At 39.6% G+C, this 23,693-nt stretch overlaps 1 protein-coding gene across 1 annotated transcript; it reads left to right on the forward strand.

Annotated features, from left to right (window-relative positions):
• Positions 1–4,908: 4,908 nt before the first annotated feature.
• On the forward strand, positions 4,909–6,757 carry rxfp3.2b (relaxin family peptide receptor 3.2b). The gene has a single exon (XM_075484320.1). The coding sequence runs from the start codon at positions 5,004–5,006 to the stop codon at positions 6,204–6,206; it is 1,203 nt and encodes a 400-aa protein (XP_075340435.1). The 5' UTR covers positions 4,909–5,003; the 3' UTR covers positions 6,207–6,757.
• Positions 6,758–23,693: the final 16,936 nt, after the last annotated feature.

Here is a 23,693-nt window from a genome sequence, read left to right on the forward strand (position 1 = left end):
TAATGTCAGACAATATTTTCACGGACCGGCCTTTCAGGTGTGGCGGATAAATACTACAAAATAAAATAATACAACTAAAGCCCCATACACACACGTCACTGCTATTTACTCGCTACTCGCTCACTCGCCTACTCGCCACTCGCTTGGGTGCTTTTGCTGACTTGGTGTGTAGAAGTTGGGTGGCCACTGTTTGGAGAAAACTGGGGGAACGTCACCTGTCAATAATCTGTATTCTGCATTTTAATTGGCTACTCGCTTTTACTCGCTTTAAGCCCCATACACACACGTCGCTGCTATTTACTCGCTCAGCGAGTGAAGTCAATAGATTGTCTATGTGTTCACGCGAGGCGAGTAGGCGAGTAGGCAAGGAGAGTACAAGCGAGTACAAGCGATGCGATGTGGGCGGATTCCGAGATGAACATATTTCAACTTCGAGCGACGCGAGTAAAGCGAGTAAAAGCGAGTAGCCAATTAAAATGCAGAATACAGATTATTGACAGGTGACGTTCCCCCAGTGTTCTCCAAACAGTGGCCACCCAACTTCTACACACCAAGTCAGCAAAAGCACCCAAGCGAGTGGCGAGTAGGCGAGTGAGCGAGTAGCGAGTAAATAGCAGCGACGTGTGTGTATGGGGCTTTACTCGCGTCGCTCGAAGTTGAAATATGTTCATCTCGGAATCCGCCCACATCGCATCGCTTGTACTCGCTTGTACTCGCTTGTACTCTCCTCGCCTACTCGCCTCCTCGCCTCGCGTGAACACATAGACATTCTATTGACTTCACTCGCTGAGCGAGTAACAGCGACGTGTGTGTATGGGGCTTAACACTAGTGATGGGTCATGCGCACAAGCATCGGCTCTGAGAGCCGGCTCTCTGTAGTGAATCAGAAGAGCCGGCTCGCATCAAGTGAGAGCCGACTCCAAGTTTTTTTTCCATTCGCTGCTTAGGTTTCACTTTCAGTGCTCAGTCCCAGCTCTGGTTACGACAGAGCTTTGTTATGATTGTTCAGCATAGGACCAGCACGCGGTATTCATGTGAGAATTAAGGAGTTTGGTTCTGGTTTTGGTTCTGTTCTGTGGATTTGTTTGAAATTTTTTGGTTCATTTGTCCAATAAAAAAGTTTAATTGAGGACATTATTAATGTTAGCTTGAGTTTGGTTCTGTTCTGTGGATTTGTTTGAAGTGTATTGTTAATTTGTGCAATAAAAAAGTTTAATTGAAATAAACAAATGTAAAAGTGGTTTTGTCACAGAATAAATGCAAAGAATTAGGCAATTATAAGGTCTCTCATAAAAACATTGAAAGCAAAAGGGTTTTCAACACATAAACCATGATTTTTTTTTTTGCAAAGTTAAGGTAAAATATAGGCCACAAAAGATCCTAAATAAAGGCAAATAAAGCTCTTCTTTGGGAGCCGAGTCAAAAGAGCCGGCTCTCGGAAAAGAGCCGAACTTCCCATCACTAACTAACACAGACTCTGTGGTATTTAGTAAATATAATAATAAACTTGAATCCACTGTGTACTTGTGTGTAACTTTATTAGCAGCGTCCTCCTGACGTAACATCCTCTCTGCCTCCTAACGCTCTCTGGTCGCTATGGTAATGCTTAAACATGCCTTCAAAATGCAGCTTTCTTTTTTTTAGTGGTCACAGCCTCTTCTTCCGTCTCCTCACTGGGAAGAAGCTTTCCAAACATGTCTGTTTTTGACTCATTTTGCTCGGTTCATGGGTTTAATATCAGCGTTGATGCGTCACGTGACGAGAGCGAGTCAAGAACAGACGGATGGAAAGGAGAGAATTCGGTAATTTTTCAAAAAATGTGGCTCTTTGTGGTAACACAGTAAAAAATGTGGCTCTTATTCTCTGACCGGTTGGCCACCCCTGACATACTGCATTCAAATTTGCATAAACAATCAAGATCTCTGCAGCCATTACCCTTTACTCTAACCTCACACTCACTTCCTTTTAGTGAAGGAAAAAGTAACCCCAAAACTATGAACCTATGGTTCCCCTCTCTTTATATGTGAGTCCTACAACAGTAACTGATCTTTTTATCGTGAATGTTTGGGTGGAGATTCCTGACTATCTCCTAATTTCCATGATTTACAAATGGTTCTGTCATTTCATCACTTTGTCTTAACTCTTAAGAAGAAGTCAAATATGGCTGCCTCAATAGCACCCTATGCTAAACTGTCACTTGAAGGTATACTATAACGCCAAAAGTATTCACTCACCCATCCAAATAATTGAATTCAGGTGTTCCAATCACTTCCATGGCCACAGGTGTATAAATTCAAGCACCTAGGTATGTAGACTGCTACAAACATTTGTGAAAGAATGGGTCAGGAGCTCAGTGAATTGGAGTAAGTGTGAGCATGCATGATTGTTTGTCTGTGTGTTGGCCGTGTGATGAACTTGACTTGTGACCTGACCACACGATTTGTTCCATTTTCTAGGGTACCTCGATGACAAGAGTCCCACCACAGCAACAGTATACCACCAGAAGAGAACATTTCTCCACGGTCTCATGACATCAACTTCAGACCTCGGGGGTCTTAACTGAGGTCCATCAAACTCCACTACACATTTCAAAATTATGCTAGGGCACAAGGCCACCTTGTGCGTTGAATAGTGAAGCTGAGAAGTCCTGACCAAGCTTATATCTGTATGTAGTTTAAAGTCAAGCTTAGACTTGGCCTACGGTCATTTCGTAAGTCACCTCATGTGGCCTTGGTGACGGTTCTGACTTTGTGGATGACCATGTCAGATTGGATAAGCAGCCATATAGAGCAAGCAAATAAATTTGAGGGGACTAGTGGTGGTTGAAACTGAATGACCAGATAATTTCTTTCTATTTTGGTGCACAGAGTCTGCAGTATCATCCAATACAGTCAAAAACAGATGTAAAAATGCACTGTATAGCATTTATTGTACAGATAAATGGGGTAAAAAAGAACTAATGTAGTTTTACACATGCAAGTCAGATTACTTTGCATTTGAAATACAGTTACTGCTGGCTTAATCAACATTCCTGTTACAGTTAGGTGTGCTTCACCAATGAATAACAACTCTGCAAAGGTGAAAAAAAGTGTGAAATGTCAGGTTTCTCGTTACACACTTGTTTTTCATCGAAGATTTGAATGCTTAGAACACTAAAGCAGTTATACTGTCACTGCCTGTGCTTTTAGTGGCTTAAGAATCGTTAAGATGACAGGGAAGGGGTCCCAATGGATTAAAAGTGGCAGATTAATTTTTTTCCTTCATTTTGAGTCTTTTTAATTTGTTCAGAACTTTTCAGCATGGGGTTACTTCTACAGACTTGATAGAAACAGGGTAGTGTAGCAGTAACTTTAGTTGTGGTAGATTTTACAGATGATTTTATCATGGCCCTGATATCAACCATGTTTGGGTAAAATAACAGCAGCTAACAGAATGCACAGTCCCTTTCTTTATGCCGGCTGGCAGCCAGCAAGGACTCAGGAAAGGTTTATTGACATTTTTTAAAGTTTATGACATCGGAGAGGCACATTGTCATAAGCTAAGATGACCAAAAAAAGATGCAGATGGTGTCATTAATTCAATAAAAAGAAATTAAACCAGAAATGATTCTATAACAGTATTTGAGCGATCTGTGGACTTTCTAAACATTTTGGATGTAATAAGGAGTGAATTAATCTGTTTGCACATTTCACTTAATGTATTCACATTTGGTTAATTTGTTCCAAAATATTAAATCTACATACACAGCCAGCACAACAGACCAGCCATAGTGCAAAGTAAACTGAGCTTAACACCTTTATTTGTGAGACTGTCCCTCTTCTTCTGTGCCCATGTGTCATTTGTTCAGGCAGGCAAATACAGAGAATAGTTATGTATCATTACGTATTACTACATCATGTATTACGTTCAAAGAATGTCTGACCTCTAGTAAATACAGAAGTCAAAGTGGACAAAAATCTACTGTGATGAAGTGAAACTAAACGTTAAGAGAATGAAGACCGTGTCCAGTGCAGCTTTTTCACCTGCTATTTATGGTTAATGTTCTGATTTATATTGTGAAACTATTTTTTGTCGGCCCTTCCAGCTTAAGGCACCTTTCAAACAGTCAGTATTCATTCAACACGTAGCATCATCATAGGAATATGTGGCTATTTCCCTTTTGGGGAACTGCTCATCTGGCGATTTGCTTTGAAAAGATGGCAGTCTGCAGAGCTGATTAACCTCTAAAATCATATCTCAGTCTCATTTTTAAGCCTTATAACCATTAAAGGATATTCTAGAAGATATTTACTTCTTGGTATTTATGTAGAGATCTCGACAGTAAGTATTTTTCTTCTTGTAACAATTTGATTATTTTCAAGGCTGAACTCAATGAATGTATACTGACATTCAGTTTTAAAGCAGACTTCGGACTGTTTCCATTTCTGGACGAGTATTCCATCATTTGCAATGTTTCCTCTCTTCACTGCAAGTAAGCCAACAACTTAAGCTGATATTTATTTATTTTGTATTCAGAAAAATTTCCTTTAAGTCGAATAAACGAAAAATATTCTCACTTTTGCGTGTTTTTTGCGCACTGCTGTTTTTACGTCTCCAAAAGTACCGTCATGCTCAGCATGATCAAGTTGCGCCGGTACCCTGTGAAAATGCACCAAGCCTCATCCGTGACATTCATTGAGACTCTGGTGTGGCACTTGTCAGAGCGTGAACTCGCTCTCTACCAATCACCGGGATGCTGAGGTGAGGACAGCGCGACTGAGCTATGCGCGTTCACGGGGAAGCTATAAACGGACGTGGCGCGCTAAGAGCTGAGAGCATGTGGAAAAATGAGAGGAGGATAGTCGCGGCAGAGGATGTCTTCTTCGGCGCTGTAGGATGTAACCTGTAAGAGAGAGAAAAAAAACAGGAATGCTGATAATGCCATCAAGACAAACTTTTGTCTTTTGCAACACATTTGCAGCACTTTGCCATTTGAGGTGATATGTGAGAGGAAAAGTCCAGGCATGCAGCTGAATGAGACTGGAGTTCAAACACTGGCTCCAGAGCCATGTGAACAGCAAATACTACAGGAGGACAACCGTGGACACAGCAACGGAGGTTCCAACAGCAACCTGTCGCTGCACTGCTGGCTGCAGCTCCTCACAAGGGATTCTATCATGGAATTTCAAGGAGACAGCTCCAGTGTTGTGGTGCGTGGGATGATAGCATGTGTGTACTCTATAGTCTGTGCACTGGGACTGGTGGGAAATTCACTGGCTCTTTATCTGCTGCACTCCCGTCACAGGCAGAAGCAGTCATCTATCAACTGCTTTGTGATGGGACTGGCCATCACCGATCTGCAGTTTGTTCTGACTTTACCTTTCTGGGCTGTGGACACAGCCCTTGACTTCCGCTGGCCATTTGGCCGTGTGATGTGCAAAATCATCAGCTCTGTCACCACCATGAACATGTATGCCAGCGTATTCTTCCTCACAGCTATGAGCGTGGCACGTTATTACTCTATTTCCTCGGCTCTGAAGATGCACAGCCGGAGGGCAGCAGTCACCAGGGCCAAGTGGACGAGCCTTGGCATCTGGGCTGTCTCCCTGCTGGCTACATTGCCTCATGCCATCTACTCTACCAGCGCTCAGGTATCAGATGAGGAACTTTGCCTGGTACGCTTTCCAGACTCAGGCAGCTGGGATCCACAGCTTCTTTTGGGTCTATACCAGCTGCAGAAGGTCCTCCTGGGCTTCCTCATTCCTCTGATCATAATCACTGTGTGCTATCTACTTCTACTCCGTGTCATCCTCAGCCGGCGCATCACAGGTGCAGCAGGTCCAGAAATAAAGCAAGGCCGGCAAAATCGCCGCTCCAAAGTGACCAAATCTATAGTCATTGTTGTTCTGTCCTTCTTTCTGTGCTGGCTTCCTAATCAGGCACTGACGCTTTGGGGGGTGTTCATAAAGTTTGATCTTGTTCCCTTCAGCAAGGCTTTCTACAATGTGCAGGCCTATGCCTTCCCCCTAACTGTGTGCCTGGCACACACCAACAGCTGCCTCAACCCTGTACTCTACTGCCTGGTTCGCCAGGAGTTTCGGGCAGGCCTCAAGGAACTTCTTGTCAATGCCACGCCATCTTTCAGAAGCTTGACTCACTTGCTGCGTCGCAAGACCAAAGTGGCTGAGGCGCCGCCTGTCCTGGTGCTGGTCCAAATGGACGTCTGACTTTGATGACCAGCCTACTGAGACAAAGGAGCTGAAGGAGAACATAACTAACTCACAAAGTATACTGCTTGTATTGATCCAGAGCTGCTTGCTATGAGAGTGTACTTTTCTCAGGCCTGCCAAGACAAAAAAGAATCACATTTAGTTTTTGGCTGTTGAAAGATCATGATCACAGTGGACAACATTGTGGGATGTCCCAATTTCATTACATTCTCCAAGATTCACTCTGTTGCAAATCTGTCTAGTGTACCAGTGGCTCTCTTGTTTCCTGACAGGTAGTTCTGCTCTCTGGTAATGTGTGATGTACATACAGTTTTCTGGTATCCCGGCCTATTGCTGTGTTTATGCATGTTATTGTGAACAAATGGAGAAGACCAAATCTTTACAAAGCCATTGGTGTGTAGGAGTACTTGTACACTTATAAATATAAATATGTATATGCATATATATTCTAATTGCGGTAAACCTGAGAAAATGTTTTAAAAAAAAGAGAAAAAAGCATCTGTGTCCCTTATTTTTCTGGTTGTAAAAAAGAGTTGTTTAGTGCATTGTGTTGGGAAAATGGCTTCTGCTGGAATTATGAAAAAAATAAAAGGCAAAAAAAGTATGAAAATCAATTTCCTGTTCTTTTTTTAAGGCAAGACCATATGAATCACCGTAGTATAATGAGCATATAGCTACTGAGAAAATAGCAAAAAAAAATAGAGGATATTCAGATGAGATTTAGATCTGAAACCTCACACTGCTCAAATGTGAACTAAGCACGTATGTAGTGCTGTGTGCACACAAGTCGAAAAATCTGTGCTCTCAATTTTCATCTCACTAAGTCTTACTGACGGTGCACAGCCACACATATGTAAACACACGGGGAGGGGTTCTTTGGATAGCTGCAGATGTGTTAGATTTGTCATGAATAATTTAGACTTTGCATCATTTTCAAATCTGGCCATTGTTTCATAAAATTATTAATTTTATGAAAAATTGTATTATTTTTTTAATGTTAAGTCATTTCTGTCTAATTAAAGTCAGTTACAGAACCAAGATGAAATGATCTAAAATGTGTTTTTCCATAAATATTCTGGATTCATGACAGTAATCTTTATCAGGATCTTTACAGAAGACAATTCATATCAAATTAATAACCTAATACGCTGCAAATGAAAATAAGTAGAGATTAAATCAAAAGCTCTCAACCTGACCTACACATGTTGAATAACTGGTGTTGGTGAAGTTAGAATTCGGATCACATACATGCCGAGATAAATAAGGTACCAGAGGCGCCGATGTTGTTAAAAGACAATCCTACACCGACAGCAGGGCAGCAGACTGACAGTTGGTGCTCTGATCTTTTATGAATGAGATGTAATTCTTTCATTCTGTGTTTGTGTAGCAATAGCAGCGTCGGCACTGTGCTGCGCAATCTATGAAGGGAGGCACTCACAGTTAATTAGAATTGCAAGCAGGAAGAGGGGTGGTGTCTTCTTATTCCAAATATGGGTGAGCAGGAAATTAAAGGATTTTATGTTCTTTCTTTAGCTTCTTATATGGGGTTCAGCAATGCACACTGAAGATGTTTTAGCACAAATACAAACTTACATGTTATGAGGTGATATTTTTGTTGTTTCAAATGTTATTGTAGAGGTCTTTATGCACATTTAAGATAATACTTTGCATCACTATTTTCATTAAAACAATAATATGAACTTGGCCATTCAGTCACAGCCGATAATTATTCCTTTTAATTTTCGACGTTATTTTGACAGAATGTACAGTGTCTTTTTTTTTTTCATGCGTATGTGTCTCTTTTGTTTTCATCATTATTGCCATACTGTTATTATACAGTCTTACTGAATTTAATTGCCCTGAGTGTTTTTGGTCTTGTGCATTCCCTGCTGCACAGTCAATGGCGAAATATAGTTATTCTTCAGGATATATCATTGTCATAAAAGAAACAAAAGATTATTGAAGTTAGCATCGCAAGTGTCGCAGATACCAAGGCCCCACAAAAGATACAGTTACTGTTTGCAAGTTGGTATATGAAAAGGAATGTATTTTGTAAGATGGTTTAACAAAAAAATCCTGATCATCATCTTGTAAGGGGAATTGTGTTAAAAACTAAATGGCATTACCATTAAAATGTTTATTTAATTGAAATGTTGCCTGTAATTTTATGTATCATTAGGAATAGTCCACCCTATTTCGTTAAGCTGTGCAATGGAATAATTTATACCTAAATTACCATGAACTAGATGAGACATGGCAAGCTTTGAGTCAAGCAGGAATGCAGCTAAAAGTATTGCTTGATCTCTGGGGCAAAATATAACTACTTGGGATGGGCATTCTGTTGTGTGCTTTACTCAAAGGTGATTTGGCATACGAAAGTGAAAAGAAGGGGTCAGCTGAGGCCATAGCTCATTTTTCTGGCCCTTGGTAGATTACCATAACCTGGCCATGCGGGACCGGAATTATTTTCAGTGACTGGTGCAACCTTTGCTCAGTACAGTCAGATAGAATGACTGTAGTTGTGTGTTGAGTGCCCACTTTTGTCTCAAAAACGTCCGAAAATCAGAGCTCAGCTCTCTTTAATGAAAAGCACATGAACTCTAAATGATGTCGGCCTTCATCCAAACAGCATGGGAGCACAGACTCTAAAGTAACAGTGCTTCTTGGGAAATTTGATCATTATAGACAGCTTTTTCACTAATTAGTACATCCTGGACGCTTACATTTCCACCAACCCTGTTCAACTAGATCTTTTGATTTGTGTTCATTTGTGACCCTAACCCTTCTTTTTTTTTTTTTTTTTGGTTCAATAGTTCCCAGGTCCTGCTCCCTTGGATAAATGTATAAAAAGTGTTAAGACACACAAAACAGACATCATAATGGCACAAAAAAAAAGTTCTTGTTAAATAGCGAGAAGACTACTTTTTCTTTTTTTTGCAACTATTTTACATTTGCCGTGAGGCAGAACTGTTATAGGTTTGTAATTCCATACTGTTAGAGCTATTTATTCCTATCTTTCTTTACTTTGAATTTTGTTTAAATTTATTCTTGGGTTACTTTATATTTTGGGGGGTTATTTACAGAATTTATTTGAAGATTAATAATTGTTTGTTTTTTGTTTCTTTGTTTTAAGTTGGGCAGAATAACTGTGGGTCCATTCCCTATATTTATAGGGAATGGTATTGGACCAGCATGGATTGGGGTGGAGCTATGATTTTTTACCAGAGTAGGAGAAGCAGCAGAGAACAAAGGAATGTTGTACCTGTATCATTTGCTTGCCAACTGGAAAATAAACCTTCAAAACGCAGTTTCAGGTATTGGACATTGGACTTCTTTTCTTTGCCTGTGTACGAAACCTAACCCCAGTCCAGTAGTGGCACGTTTCAAAGGATGTTTGATTTAACAAACAATTGCCACTACACATACAATATGATGACTATGCCCCCTAATGCTCGATGTCAGGAGATTCAACAATTTTCTTACACCTCCTTGAATTGCTTACATTCCTTACATTCATCACATAACTAGGCAAGGTAAGGCAAGGCAATTTTATTTGTAGAGTACAATTCGTACACAAGGTAATTCAAAGTACTTTACAGCTACATAAAATCAAAAGAAGGCAATAAAATCCTTTAAAAAAATTTTTTTTAAAAACAACATAAAAAATAATCATTAATTAATTCATTTAAAAGTAAAGAGTGCAGATAAAATACTTTCAGGTGTCATATGCACAGCTAAATAGAACTGTTTTCAGCCTGGATTTAAACATTGTCAGAGTTGAGGCCTGTCTCACATCTTCTGGAAGACAGATTTTAGGAGCATAAAACTGAAACGCAGCCTCACCTTGTTTAGTCCTGACTCTGGGCCCCAGCAGGAGACCCCTCCCTGAGGTTCTCAGAGACCCAGTTGGTTCATTTGGCTTTAACATGTCAGAGATGTACTTTGGCGCTTGACCATGAAGAGACTTGTACACAAGCAGAGCTGTTTTAAAGTCTATTCTCTGAGCGACAGGAAGCCTGTGCAGAGACCTGAGCACAGGACTAATATGGTCGTATTTCCTGGTTCTAGTCAGGACTCGAGCAGCAGCGTTCTGGATGTACTGCAGCTGTCTTACAGCCCGTTTAGTGGAGTTTCCATCTATCTTTTTGTAAGTTGGAAACTTCACAGCAGCGTTGACCATGCCATTTAAAGTCAATGTTTTGAACTGATCCATATGGATGTCAAATGCATCTGTCCGCCGTTTGCCTCACTACTTGAGCTAAAGCCACTCCAGATGTACCCCCACCCGAGTCTCACCCCAAGGGGTTCCACCTCAGCAGAATTCTCTCCTCCCTCAATCTTTCTCATCCCATCCTTCTCATCTCTTGTCCACGACCCCTTCCGATCCTTCAGACTCTTTCATTATTAATTAACCTCCCACCGTTATGGCATGGCCTTTGTTACTGAGTATCATTTTGTTTTTGTTCCGTTTTATGGAATATGTTCATGTAATTACCGCAAGAAAAACAAGGCTAATGATATAAGCACAGGGGGGGAAAAAGCTAAGAGGCTACTCCTCTGAGCCTGTAGTACATTTTGGGAAAGATTGAAAAAGATTCACACATTCAATCATAAATGTGTATACACTTTGTGGCATTCCATTTCTTGTATATGTATGTGTTTTATACTGTCTTCTGTCCAGTAAAGAGAGAGCGGAAAATCACTCAGAGTATGTTCTGGCTCTCAGGCTGCTCTCTCTATCTCTCACTGGCTCTTTGCTGTAACTTGTTTTAGTTTCAACTAACAAGCTAGTAGTTCTTTTCACAAATATGTTATCCAACTTGCTGGCACACAATTGAACTACTCTTAGGTGCTCTGCAAAAGTCGAAACTTTTCAGCCTACACATTCCAGAACAAAAGACTTTGTATGCCTATCAGAAAATGATGGGAATTTCCATAAGAATAAATGGCAGCCAGTTGACTTGTGTAGAGATATGTTATTTTTAGACCAGATCCCCTGTTCTGCCATCAACATATATTAAAGTCTGTCTGCCACCTTCACTCACCTACTCACATTTGTGGAGAACCACTTCTTTTTATTATCCATACCTACATGATCATGATTTGTTCCCTCTTCATGTGTATCTTCTCGTTCCTGCTGCGCAGATCACAGCTCAGAGTTAGCCTCATTTTCATGGTCTCCTGGCCAACAGCCAAATGACCCATAATGAATCCTGAGCATGCAACACTCATAAAATTAATATGAACAAGTGCCACATAGACAAAATCTATTTAACATTTGAAAGAAAGTACAAAAGGTTCTCTTATTCCATCTGACCTATAAAAGTTGTTTTTTTTGTTGTCTGGAGGGTAGTCACATACACAAAAAATAATTCTCATTTGCATTTAGATTTAGTCATGTAGATTTTGCTTTTATCTAAAAGCTTTCAAGTTAGAAGAACAATCCAGCATCAGTACAGTGGGTGCCAAATCTATTTAAACGGCAGAGTATAATTAGAACCAGTACAGAGGTACATGTTCTAATATCTCTATAAGAAATTAGTTTTCAAGAGATTCTTGAAGGCAAAGAGACATGTCCCTCCTTTGATACCATTTGCTGGCTGATTCCATCATCGTGGAACCACAATTTTCACAAATTATTTCTTCTATAAATTTATGTTCTATTGTTAATTTTATTCAGTTCAGTTTATATATGTAGCACCAGTTCCAATAATATGTCAAAGTACAATAAACACAGGATAAACAAGTCTGATATACTGTAAGTGCTATTAAATCAAATTAAAATACAATTTACTGGAATCAAATTAGAATGCAATTCAGTCCAATTCATTATTATCCAATTCAATCCAATTTGTTATATATAATACAATATCCATCCATCCATTATCTATACCGCTGAATCCGTCGGTCGGGTCGCGGGGGGGCTGGAGCCTATCCCAGCAGTCAATGGGCGAGAGGCGGGGTACACCCTGGACAGGCCGCCAGTCCATCACAGGGCCACATAGAGACAAATGAGACAAACAACCATACACGTTCACACTCACTCCTAAGGACAATTTAGAGATGCCAATTAACCTAACATGCATGATTATTTGGACAGTGGGAGAAAGCCGGAGTACCCGGAGAGAACCCACGCATACACGGGGAGAACATGCAAACTCCACACAGAAAGGCCCCAGCTGGGTGTTGAACCTGGAACCTTCTTGCTGTGATATAATACAATATAATATAATATAATATATCGCTTCAGCTCGAAAGCAATTATTACTCAAGAGACTTAATAAAGAAGAAACTAAAGAAAAGCAAATCACTAAAGCATGTTACCATCAGCACACATGGGGAGATGGATGAACTTATAAACCTTGACAACATAGTTGACTGCAGTCCAGGGCATGAAGGACTGTTTGACTCTCAGGAGAGCCAAAGAAGGAGAGAGCCTTTGAGCTCTCATTTTTATCACTGAAGTCTTGTGTTTATCTTTTACATTGCACTATGTTTCACTGCAGTATGATTTTCTTGCTCTTTCTGAAAATGCAGTCATGTCAGCGTTCCAAAACATAATGTTTTTTTATTTTATTTCTCACTACATGAGAGAGTCATGGAAGTGAACTGCTGCCACAGGAGTTAATGGGTTTTTAACCAAAAGCTTATACATTCATCAGCATGCACTTATAGTAACTACCATTCATGTCAGGCTGTTTGATCAATACTCATCTAAATGTCCCCAGGAAAAGGAAGTAGTTGTAGAAGGTTGCATGACACCCCTGGTGATAACCTTTCACAGAGTACTAATGATAGCCTGACAACACTTGCGTCTCTGGCTTGTTTAATTGACTCTCATTAGCGAAACCATGCATAGGCCGAGACAGAGCTGACTTCTGCAAACATGGATGCAATATTTTCAAATGGTGAACTTGAGGCACGTGTCATGTTTGAAAAGCTCGTCAGGTTAAAAAAAGAAAATAAGACCCCATACGCATTGTACAAATGTGAGACAGGCAGTTCACAAAAAAAGAGCCGGGACGTCATCCTTTGTATCTCTGACATCATCACCAAAAACAGTCATATTGCTCAGACCTTATTTGCTACAGTTGACAGGCTAACAAACCCTCCTGTGTTAGTGGCAACTGAACTTAATTCCACCATGGCCTGCAATGATTTTGCCAAATTCTTCAGACACAATACAAAATATTAGCTAAGCAGTTGGTACATCAGCAGTAGTTTCAGCATAATATTATGTACCATGTCCACCGAAAACCAGTTTAAACACCATGACACAGTTTCAACCCATTAACAGCAAAGACCTGGAGGACATCTTACGTCTGCTGAACTCCTCCTCTTGCTGTTTAGACATCCTGCCAACAGCTTTTTTCAAAAGGATCTCAAAGATTTTGGAATCAGACCTGTTACTGATCGTGAACTTGTCCTTAATGTCAGGTGTGTTTCCAGAGCCACTAAAAACAGCTGTAATTAAACCTCTGCTGAAAAAGGATAATCTTGACAAGACACAAATGAACAACTACAGGCCCATCTCAAATCTCCCATTTTTAAGTGAGATCATTGAAAAAGCGGTTTTTCAACAGCTTAATTACTTTTTAACACAAAATAACTGCTATGATACCTTCCAGTCAGGTTTTAGACAGTACCACAGCACCTAGACTGCTCTGACCAAAGTGTTTAATGACATATGTCTGAATACAGACGGTGGAAAAATGTCAGTCTTAGTTTTACTGGATCTCAGTGCTGCATTTACAGTTGACCTCAATATATTACTCAAACAACTGGAGAACTGGGTGGGTCTTTCCAGAACTGTACTAAACTAGTTCAAAACATACTTAGAGAACAGGAAGTACTTTGTGTCAATAGGTAACTAGACATCTGAGCAGACAAGAATCACATGTGGAGTTCCCCAAGGTTCCATCCTGGGACCTCTTCTGTTTAACATCTACATGCTCCCACTGGCACAGATTATAAAAAAACAACCAAAGAAACTACCATAGCTATGCAGATGACACGCAGATATATATTACAATGTCACCAGGAGACCGAAGCCCTGTACAGGCTCTTGGTAAATGCATTGAGGAGATTAATGACTGGATGTGCCACAACTTTCTCCAGCTAAACAAAAACAAAACTGAGGTAATTGTCTTTGGAGCCAAAGAGAAACGATTACAGGTCACCACCGAGCTTCAAACTATACACCTAAAAACTACCAACCAGGCCAGAAATCTGTGTGTAGTGATAGACTCAGACCTAAATTTGGAAAAACACATTAAGGCAATAACAAAAAGCTCTGAATGGTCTAGGACCAAAATACATCAGTGTCCTCCTGACCCAGTATGAACCTTCCAGACCCCTCAAGTCATCTGGATCTGGTCTTTTATCAATTCCCAGAGTCAGAACCAGACATGGAGAAGCTGCATTCAGCTTCTATGCTCCACATGTCTGGAACAAACTCCCAGAAAGCCTCAGATCAGCTGAAACACTCAGTGTATTTAAGTCCAGGTTGAAGACACCTATTTTCAGCTGCATTTGAATAAAGCTCCAAATGTGACGATTGAGTTTCAAAACTTCATATGCAAGATTACTTCTCCACCGTTGTGCCTAGGATTAAATTTGATAAATATATAACAAATGAAAGGTATTAACAGTCATCTGAATTATTCGATTTTGACAAAGCCAGTGTTTGATGATTATAGGGTTGTATTATTTTTTTGTTTTGTTCTTTTTTTCATTTATTGAAAAGTGGAGGTTCTGCATATAAAAGATTTGCACCCGACAGTGACAATTTGTAGGAGATGGGGGGCTTATTCTATTTGCCGTAAGAGAGCAAAGCACAAGAAGACATCTGCTGAAAAAGTCTGAAAACAAATGAGACCAAAGCCACGATTAACCATTGTCAGTGTGCACAAACACCATCATTACACACTGTTTTCTTCCTGTTGATTTCCTTAAAGGAGCCCTCTCTTCTTTGTTTTTCTTCCCTATCTCTCATTATTAAAAAGAGGAAAAAAACTCTTATCTATTCATTCAAAAGCCTTCAATTGCCTTGATGTATGTTAATCCTTTACTTGTGGACATTTATATGGAAACAGCACTCTCAGAAAAACATTTGTCTTCCCACAAACCAACAAGTCATATTTCACTTGTGTCATAAAAAGTCATTAAAACCTACAACTTGGTCTTTGTGAAGCTGTTTTCAATTTCCAGACCTACATGTCCCACACATGGGATTTCAATCTCATCTCTGTTCAGTTGTCTTTGAGTGATGTCTTTTTCTCTGGTCAAATTCACTCACACGCATAAAATCACAAGTAGAATGTGTTTACCTTTCTGACTACTGGAAGACCTCATGAGGCTGAACCTCTTCCCCATCTTCCTGCTTTCTTTTAATAACTCCCCTTTCATTTTACACTTCTACTGCCCCGCTTAATGCCCTGGGGCTTCCTTGCCCAGTATGTGTATTGCCTAACTGAGTGTGTGTGTGTGTGTGTGTGTGTGTATTTGGGGGAGGGCACTTTTTACCATTTTCATCAAGCAAACTCATTTTGTTTCTTCCTACAGCAAGAGCATGACAATGACGGTAGTTCAAATTCTCTGTTGTGTGCATCTTACCAGAGTAATAAGCCAGATTCCAAATAGATTTACTTATATACATACACATACATACACCAATTTATAAATGTGTGCGTGTGTGTGTGTGTGTGTGTGTGTGTGTGTGTGCCTGTGTGTGTCTATGCTTGTGTGTGTGTGTGTGTGTGTGTGTGTATACACATATATGCATGATGCACCATAAGACCCAAGAAATCTGCTTTCTTTTATTGTCCCCCAGTGGAAACAAGCTGGTGTCAAGCAAGGTCTCTTTGAAACTGAAATCCCTGCATATTAACAGGTAAGGTTGAGCCGTGTTGTTGTTCAGTGAGCATTCTGAAAATAGATCAGAAAATACCCCAGGTGAGTCGGGGGTTACATTCAGCAGGAAGTCTTAGGTATGAAGAAAAAGATGAGAAACCCATATGTGCTCAGTGATGACTTTTTGAAGCATAATGTGGATATTCATGTGAAAGTGTCAAAGGCAGAATCTGTCATGGAACTGTGTTTCTCAGCGTTTGGCAAGATGTCCATGCAAAGAGCAATCACGGGGGTAAAGTCAATAATTATGACATCCCTAAAAAAAAGAAAAATGATCAAATATTCCCAGGCTTTTTCCACAAGAGCAAGGGTTCAGTTATCTGTGTTACTTTCAATCATCGTCCCACTTTTGCATCCATCAGAGCAAAGAAATGTCCGGTGTAACCTTTCACACACACTCTAGTGTTTTCTGCAACCAACCCCCTCTGTTCGCTTGCCAATTGATTGTAGTCTAGTTTTTCACTGCTCGTACAGCAATTATTTCTGAAAGTGTGCAAAAATGCTCATTTTGAAATGAAAGAGCTTTTGTGCGACTCTGCTCCTAAACTCTGTGGCACGTGTTAACATCTACTTCCATCATACTAAAATGCTCACCGCGACAACTGATGTTTAACATCTGTAACCTTTAACGTGGCCATCTTTTTTTAGTGGTGGAAACATCTGTTAATTGCTGTAGCAGTGAACTGAAAGTTCAGCAGCAGCTGGATTATCATGAGATTCATGGTAGTTTTACTTGATGATGGGGATCTTTGAAAAGGGATCGACGAAAAAAAAAGCCATTCAAGTTTTAGGGGCTAGAATGTGGAAAATGAGCCAATCCCTCACATTCTCACTATCCTACCAAAAATGTCGAGCTAATTTTGAAGCTAGGGCAAAAAGTTAGGGAAAGAAAAGAACGATAAAAGTATTTTTAAGAAACCATGAAGGTCAGTACAAGTACAGAACATCTCTTAGTTGTCAAGACATTTTGCTAAAATCCAAAAAAAAATGCGTTCCCAGTGGAACACAGTGACATTGCAAACACTGAAAGACAACAGTTTGAATCTTTTAACTTTACGTTGATCAGGAACGTTTAAATCCTCTAATCTAATGACATAATTTTACAGAAAGTCTTGTGTCACTTGCAACAGCAGCAGTGATGCACAGAGCCACACTGCTGTCTGTCTGACCTTTCCCTGCTTATGATGATCTCGCCAAGCCTTGAGAAACAATAGATTAACTCAAATACCAGCCAGTGGTTCAAGCTTTATCTATTCTCCTCCGCCATTTAACAAAGCCCAGAACAACACACAATTAAGCTATTGATACATCATCAAGCCAAAAGGGGACAGATCTCCGGTCACCCATGTCTGGGGCCACTGTTATCGCATGCACCAGGCTATGCAGGGGATGGCAGAGGAGTGAGGGCGCATCAATCACATATGCCCGAAGGTATGACTGCCAGCCATAAAAAACACTCTCCTGACATCTTGTCATTCTGTGTGGACACTTCATTGATGTAAAATGTGATTATGTTGAAGAGACACAACTGCATTTATATTTTTAGCCACGGTTGCAGCATAGCTTTCGCACTACTGAATGCTTGGTTAAAGTTGACAAAAGCGTGAGCCTTTTTTTGATGTATAACAATCTCTGCTGCTTCTCTGAAAGAAAAATGTCTGGCTTCTCTTTTTATGTAACATTCTCAGATTATGCCCCTCAAAATGTTTCTAAATTTTTTTTTAATCTGCAAAATGATACTGTTTCCGAAACGGTGCCTCTATTATTAATATGTATACAATTTACATTGAGACGTACGTTTAATTGAGTAGATTGTGAGTAAAAGCACACATGCGCACACACACAATGTAAACACGTACAGACACGCTTTGTGTTGTCGGGACGTTCTCTTATATCACATGTTTTGTGGCAGCTGAAACTCTGAGCAGTTGTAGGTTATTTTCAGGGCTTTTTATTTGTTTCCAACATATGCCAGTGATGTTGACCTATTTACAGGCTAAGTGTGTATTCAGATGTTCAATCAACACTGACTGGAAGATTTCAAACAAATATGCAGCAGGTTCTTACCAGTTTCAATTACTAATACAGTTTTGATATTGTCCCATTTATCAACATTCTCTCTCACAGATCACTCACCCATGTACCCCTGATTATCAAAGGGGAAAACCACGAGGTGTCTGCAGTCATTTGATTTGCACCGACACATTTGATATTGAGCGACCTAACCTTTTGCCCTGACAATGTTTTTCAAAAGAGATCTGAGATTCCTGGGGTTTCTTCACGGGGCTCTGAAAATAAGGAAAGATTACAGGTTACAGGTCAGATTTGAGAAATTTAAAGTTGTGGAATGTAGGTCAGATGTATTTTGATGCTCTATCTATCTATCTTTCTCAGCGTTTTGATTCCAAAATAAGTGACAAATGTATTTGTCACTTATGTTGTTTTCAGTAAGCTGATAAAAACAGTTGTCAGTGTCAGATAGAAAGATATTCTTTCTGTTCCATTCTGCTAAATAAAACATGGATAATACAGCAAACAACACTATTACACCATGAAGAACAGCACTGCTATTCAAATGAGGAAAAGACAAAGAAACATTTTAGGGGATTAAGAATAAGTATAGGGCACATGTGTTTGCTTGGTTTGCCCTTGTGAATGTGTTTCTGTTCTCCTGCTGAAGAACAAGATCAGTCAACTGTGTCGTGTTGTGCAATGCGCTGCAGTGTGTTATCCAAAGAGAGCCCAAGATCCATTGCAGAAGAAAGAAAGAAAGAAAGAAAGAAAGAAAGAAAGAAAGAAAGAAAGAGATATTAACTTTGATATAAACTGGAATGAAGGTGCAAGATGATGCACTTTTGCAAAAATCCTGTTCATCACTATACCATGTTGACATTACTTCCTACAGTTACCATTACATTACTTGCTGATTATGTTTAAATCGTCTAATAGAGAACAATAATGTCTGGTTACTGAGAAATCTGTTATTTTTTTTACTCAATGAATGCAGAAAACAAAGGGCAGTGCCTGGAATATATTTCTCAAAGCCCTATTAAATACAGCCTTCCTGTCCTGCAATGAATTCTGCTGGATCCTCTCAGAGATGCGAGGTGCAAAAAGGTCCAAAGCAATAGGCAGTATTCCAAACTAACAAGTCTAAAGTTGCTGGCAATAATTCAATTCAAATTCAATTCAAAAATACTTTATTTATCCCAGAGGGAAATTAAATGTTGATGTAACTCAATTAAATCAAGGAGATATTATAGATGCTGATGGCTGTGGGCAGGAAAGATTTCCTGTAGCGGTCCGTTTTGCATCCAAACTGAAGAAGCCTTTGACTGAAGAGACTCTGTTTTCCGATAACAGTCTCATGGAGAGGATGTTCAGGGTTGTCCATAATTCTCTTGATTTTATGCAAAATCCTTCTTTGCATTATTGTCTCCAGAGGTTCCACAGTCGTCCCCAGAACAGAACCAGCCTTCCTTATCAGGTTGTTGAGTCTTTTTAGGTCCCTGGTTCTGATGCTGCTGCCCCAACAGATGACGCCAGAGGAAACGACGCTCTCAACAACAGACTTGTAGAAGATCTGCAACATCTTGTTGCAAACCTTGAAGGACCTTAGCTTCCTCAAGAAGTACAGTCTGCTCTGTCCTTTCTTGTAGATGGCTTCACTGTTGTGTCTCCAGTCCAGTCTGTTGTCCACATGAACACCAAGGTATTTATAGTCCTCAACCACCTCCACTTCTTCTCCAATGATGGAAACAGGGTTTGATCTGACCCTGTTTCTCCTGAAATCTACAATCATCTCCTTTGTTTTGTTAACATTCAAGATGAGATGATTGTTCCCACACCATGCCACAAAGCGGTCCACCAGCTCTCTGTACTCAGCTTCTTTTCCATCTCTGATACACCCGACAACTGCAGAGTCATCTGAATATTTCTGTAGATGACAGGAGTCTGACTTGTACTGGAAGTCTGAAGTGTCCAGAGTGAAAAGGAATGGTGAGAGTACAGTCCCCTGTGGTGCTCCTGTGCTGCTGATCACCTGGTTAGACACACAATTCTTCAGTCTGACAAACTGTGGTCTGTTTGTCAGGTAGTCATTAATCCAGGTCTTTAATAATAAGCATGTCATTTAATAATAAAGTCTCTAATAAGCAGTCTTTACAAATCTGTGTGTCTGTGTGTTTTGAGATGTCATGTAAACTTTGGTAAGATGTGATTAAGTTATTTAGGTGAATATCACCTTATTTGTGTTAAGGTGATCAGAAAAATACTGTTTAAATAGCAATGTATTATTCAGAGTAAAGTTTTAATATTGAAATATTGTTGTGCATATAACTGCAGCCACTTTGTAAAACCCTTTCCACATTTTCTCAGATCTTCAGTTGCTTAACATTAAGATTTTTTTTAACAAAAATTAGTGCCTTAAATCTGGTGCACTGATGCACTCAGCTGAATTTGATGCTCATATTAAGAGGACATTTAGAAGGGTGGATGTTTCGTGATGACTAAAAAAATAAGTAAATATACTTCATATACCCATGTACACCCTGCACTACAAAGATGATTCAAAGATGCAATTATATTTTAGCCTTGATGGATAAAGATGTTGGGGGGGGGGGAAAGATGAGGTTCAACATACCCACTAAATATGCACCAAATCGGAATAGCTTGGAAAAGTTTACTTGTACTTGCAGTGCTTAAGATTATCATTCTCTTTAAAGTATTATTGGATGTGACTGTCCCCTTCAATTTAACAGCTCTGTATTCTAAGGCTGCATCCAAGGATATTTAAAACTGCCTGCGTGCCACCGCTTATTTCAAAATCCTGACGCAGTGTATCCAAAGGCAGCATTTACAGGCCAATTTCCAAATGGCCTTTTATTTCTTAAAACTCCTTTTGAAGGCTGTGTCCCTACAACTTAGACATATAAAAATTCATCATGAAACTTTCACCCAGATTTTAGACAGTTTTACTGAACTGCCTGTATTTATAAAAGTTGCACTGCTAGATTTTATTGCAGCTTTTGATACTTTTTACCCAAATGTTCTGATTGAGAGGCAAATCACGAATTTTCTGTTTCTGATTTAGAACACTGTGGAGTCCCTCTAGTAGATTTTATTTTCACTACATGCTATCATTTGGCCACAGCTAAGCAGTGCCATTCCACTGCTAAGTCAATTGAAGACGTATCTCCCAGTAAAATCTGACAAAACCAAAACTTTTCCAGATTTTAGAAACTATCTGGATATCAACTTGACATTAAAAAAAACATTTTGTCAGCCAGTTCTTCAAATATTGGATATGTCAAGGTGCGGTTCAGGGAAGGACACGAATGCGGACTTCAGAAGAAAAGGTGATTTAATTAAGGCAAAAATAACAATGGAACAAATAAATACTTATCTCAGGACTGAACAGGTTGTGGCATGGCATGCAGGGCCGGTCAAACACACACAAAGATCCGACCAACAGACAGGGGAGACAAGAGACTAAATAGAGGGCTGGGTGTGATTGGAGATAATGACAGACAGGTGAGGGGAATTAACTAATTAACAGAGTGAAGGGGAAAACCAATGGCAAGACTGAAAAACTAAACATGAACAAGAACTGAACACCTAAAACATGACACTTAACAGATGAGTCCATGGACGTGACAGGAAAAGATCCTAATCATACGTCCTGGCAGTCATCATCCTTGTATCCAGTCTTCTAGACCCTTATCAGATCATGTTAAACCAAATATCAGGGGGCTCAATGGGGTCTTAAACATTATTTTCACTTTTGGGAAACACACTATCAGGGTCATCTTGTACCATCCAAGGAAAATTGCTGGGACTTCATTGTGATGTGATATGATTTGATTTGATTGTGGTTTTATTTTAATGAGTATATATCATTAATCAATAATTGTACTTCTAAGTGCAAAAGAGAAAAAACATTGTGTCATCATGTGTTAATTTGTTTTGGTTTTACAGTCCATGAAATGACGATGCTTCAAACATGTTATGCGCTCTACATTGGTGTTGGCAGTTTGATAATCATCAGTAGTTTTACTCCATCATCCTTATTTTTCAGCATGCAGTGACCAAAGAGAAGATGGAAAATGCCCCAGGACACATTGCCCAGCCATCAGATAGCTGCAGACTGGTAAATCAATCTGTTCTCACGCAAGCATAAAGCGATATAACTGTTATCTCCTTTTATGATCAGTCTGTTTTTTTCATTATTTGTTGTGAGTCCATTTTTTTTGTAGCATTTTTGCAAAGTGATAAGTTCCTTGTTTGCTTTTAAAATCCCATAAAAAGGCTTTTTTTCTGTTAATTGCAGACAGTATGAACTCAGGGAATTGGATACTTTAAATGGCTATTATATCATCACAGTTAGATAAATTAGATTGCAAACATTAAAAAATGTCAAAACAAGTAATGCTCAAGAAATCCTGGAAGCATATGACTACAGTGAGAAAAATAAACAAACAGAGAAAAACGAAAATGAACAAAACTGGACATCTTAGCTGAAGAAATCCCTCAACCTCTACCCCCTTTCTCTCAAGGTTTTAGCAGCACCAACTGAAAATGTGAATTTTTTCCCATTCAAATCAGATTGCAGGACATTAGAGCGGCATGAAATGTTAGTTAAATGAAAAGACGTGCAAAGAAACACAGTTCTTCTCCATTTTGATAGCTTTTCCTGATTAATCAGAGAGCTGCCAAAGAAAGTGTCTTGTTGGGGGAGAAAAAATTAGCATATATACACTATATTCTCAAAAGTATTCACTCACCCATCCAAATAATTAAATGCAGGTGTTCCAATCACTTCCATGGCTACAGGTGTATGCAGACTGCTTCTACAAACATTTGTGAAACAATGGGTCGCTCTCAGAAGCTCAATGAATTCAGGCGTGGTGGGATGCCACCTGTGCAACAAGTCCACCCGTGAAATATCCTCGCTGCTTAATATTCTGTTACAGCTGCAGCAAAGGCTGGGCTGACGTCATATTAAACCCTATGGATTAAGAATGGGATGTCATTTAAGTTCAGATGCGTGTAAAGGCAGGTGAGCGAATACTTTTGGCAATATAGTGTATATATGAGGTATATCAGCATTGTACTACATACTCTTGTGTTATTTGAATCAGGCTATATAGCATGAACATCCAGTTAAAATTATCATCCTCATTTTTTTCTCATTTATTTTCCAATTTTTGGACCAAACCTCAGATAGTACTTTGAAAGGGAACCACAGTCTCTGGAATCAAAGTCCAGCAGCTCCCCCATCCTCTCCTTTGTGTTTTATGCAGGATAACATTGCCAGTGAACATAATCAAGGCAGGATTTTGTTGGCCTCCAGAATGCAATTATTTCGAGGTGAAACCATCTGAAATATGATGCTACCTTGCTGGCTGACCAAAGCAGTATGTTGGTTCCATTGGATGTTTTGGTGCAAATCATGAGTTCAGTGGAAACACTGATGCAGGGCAAACATGCTTGTTCTTTCTACGAATGAACCTTGACAGAATGATTGGAAAACATTAAGGCTGCTATGCAAATGAAACACAACGGACACAATTA

The sequence above is a fragment of the Odontesthes bonariensis genome, chromosome 15 (assembly GCF_027942865.1).
Source record: "Odontesthes bonariensis isolate fOdoBon6 chromosome 15, fOdoBon6.hap1, whole genome shotgun sequence".
In the NCBI taxonomy this organism is placed as follows: Eukaryota; Metazoa; Chordata; class Actinopteri; order Atheriniformes; family Atherinopsidae; genus Odontesthes; species Odontesthes bonariensis.

Bases quoted from the DNA above. Each gene is read 5' to 3' on its own strand.
- rxfp3.2b (XM_075484320.1), top strand. From the start codon at position 5,004: ATGCAGCTGAATGAGACTGGAGTTCAAACACTGGCTCCAGAGCCATGT.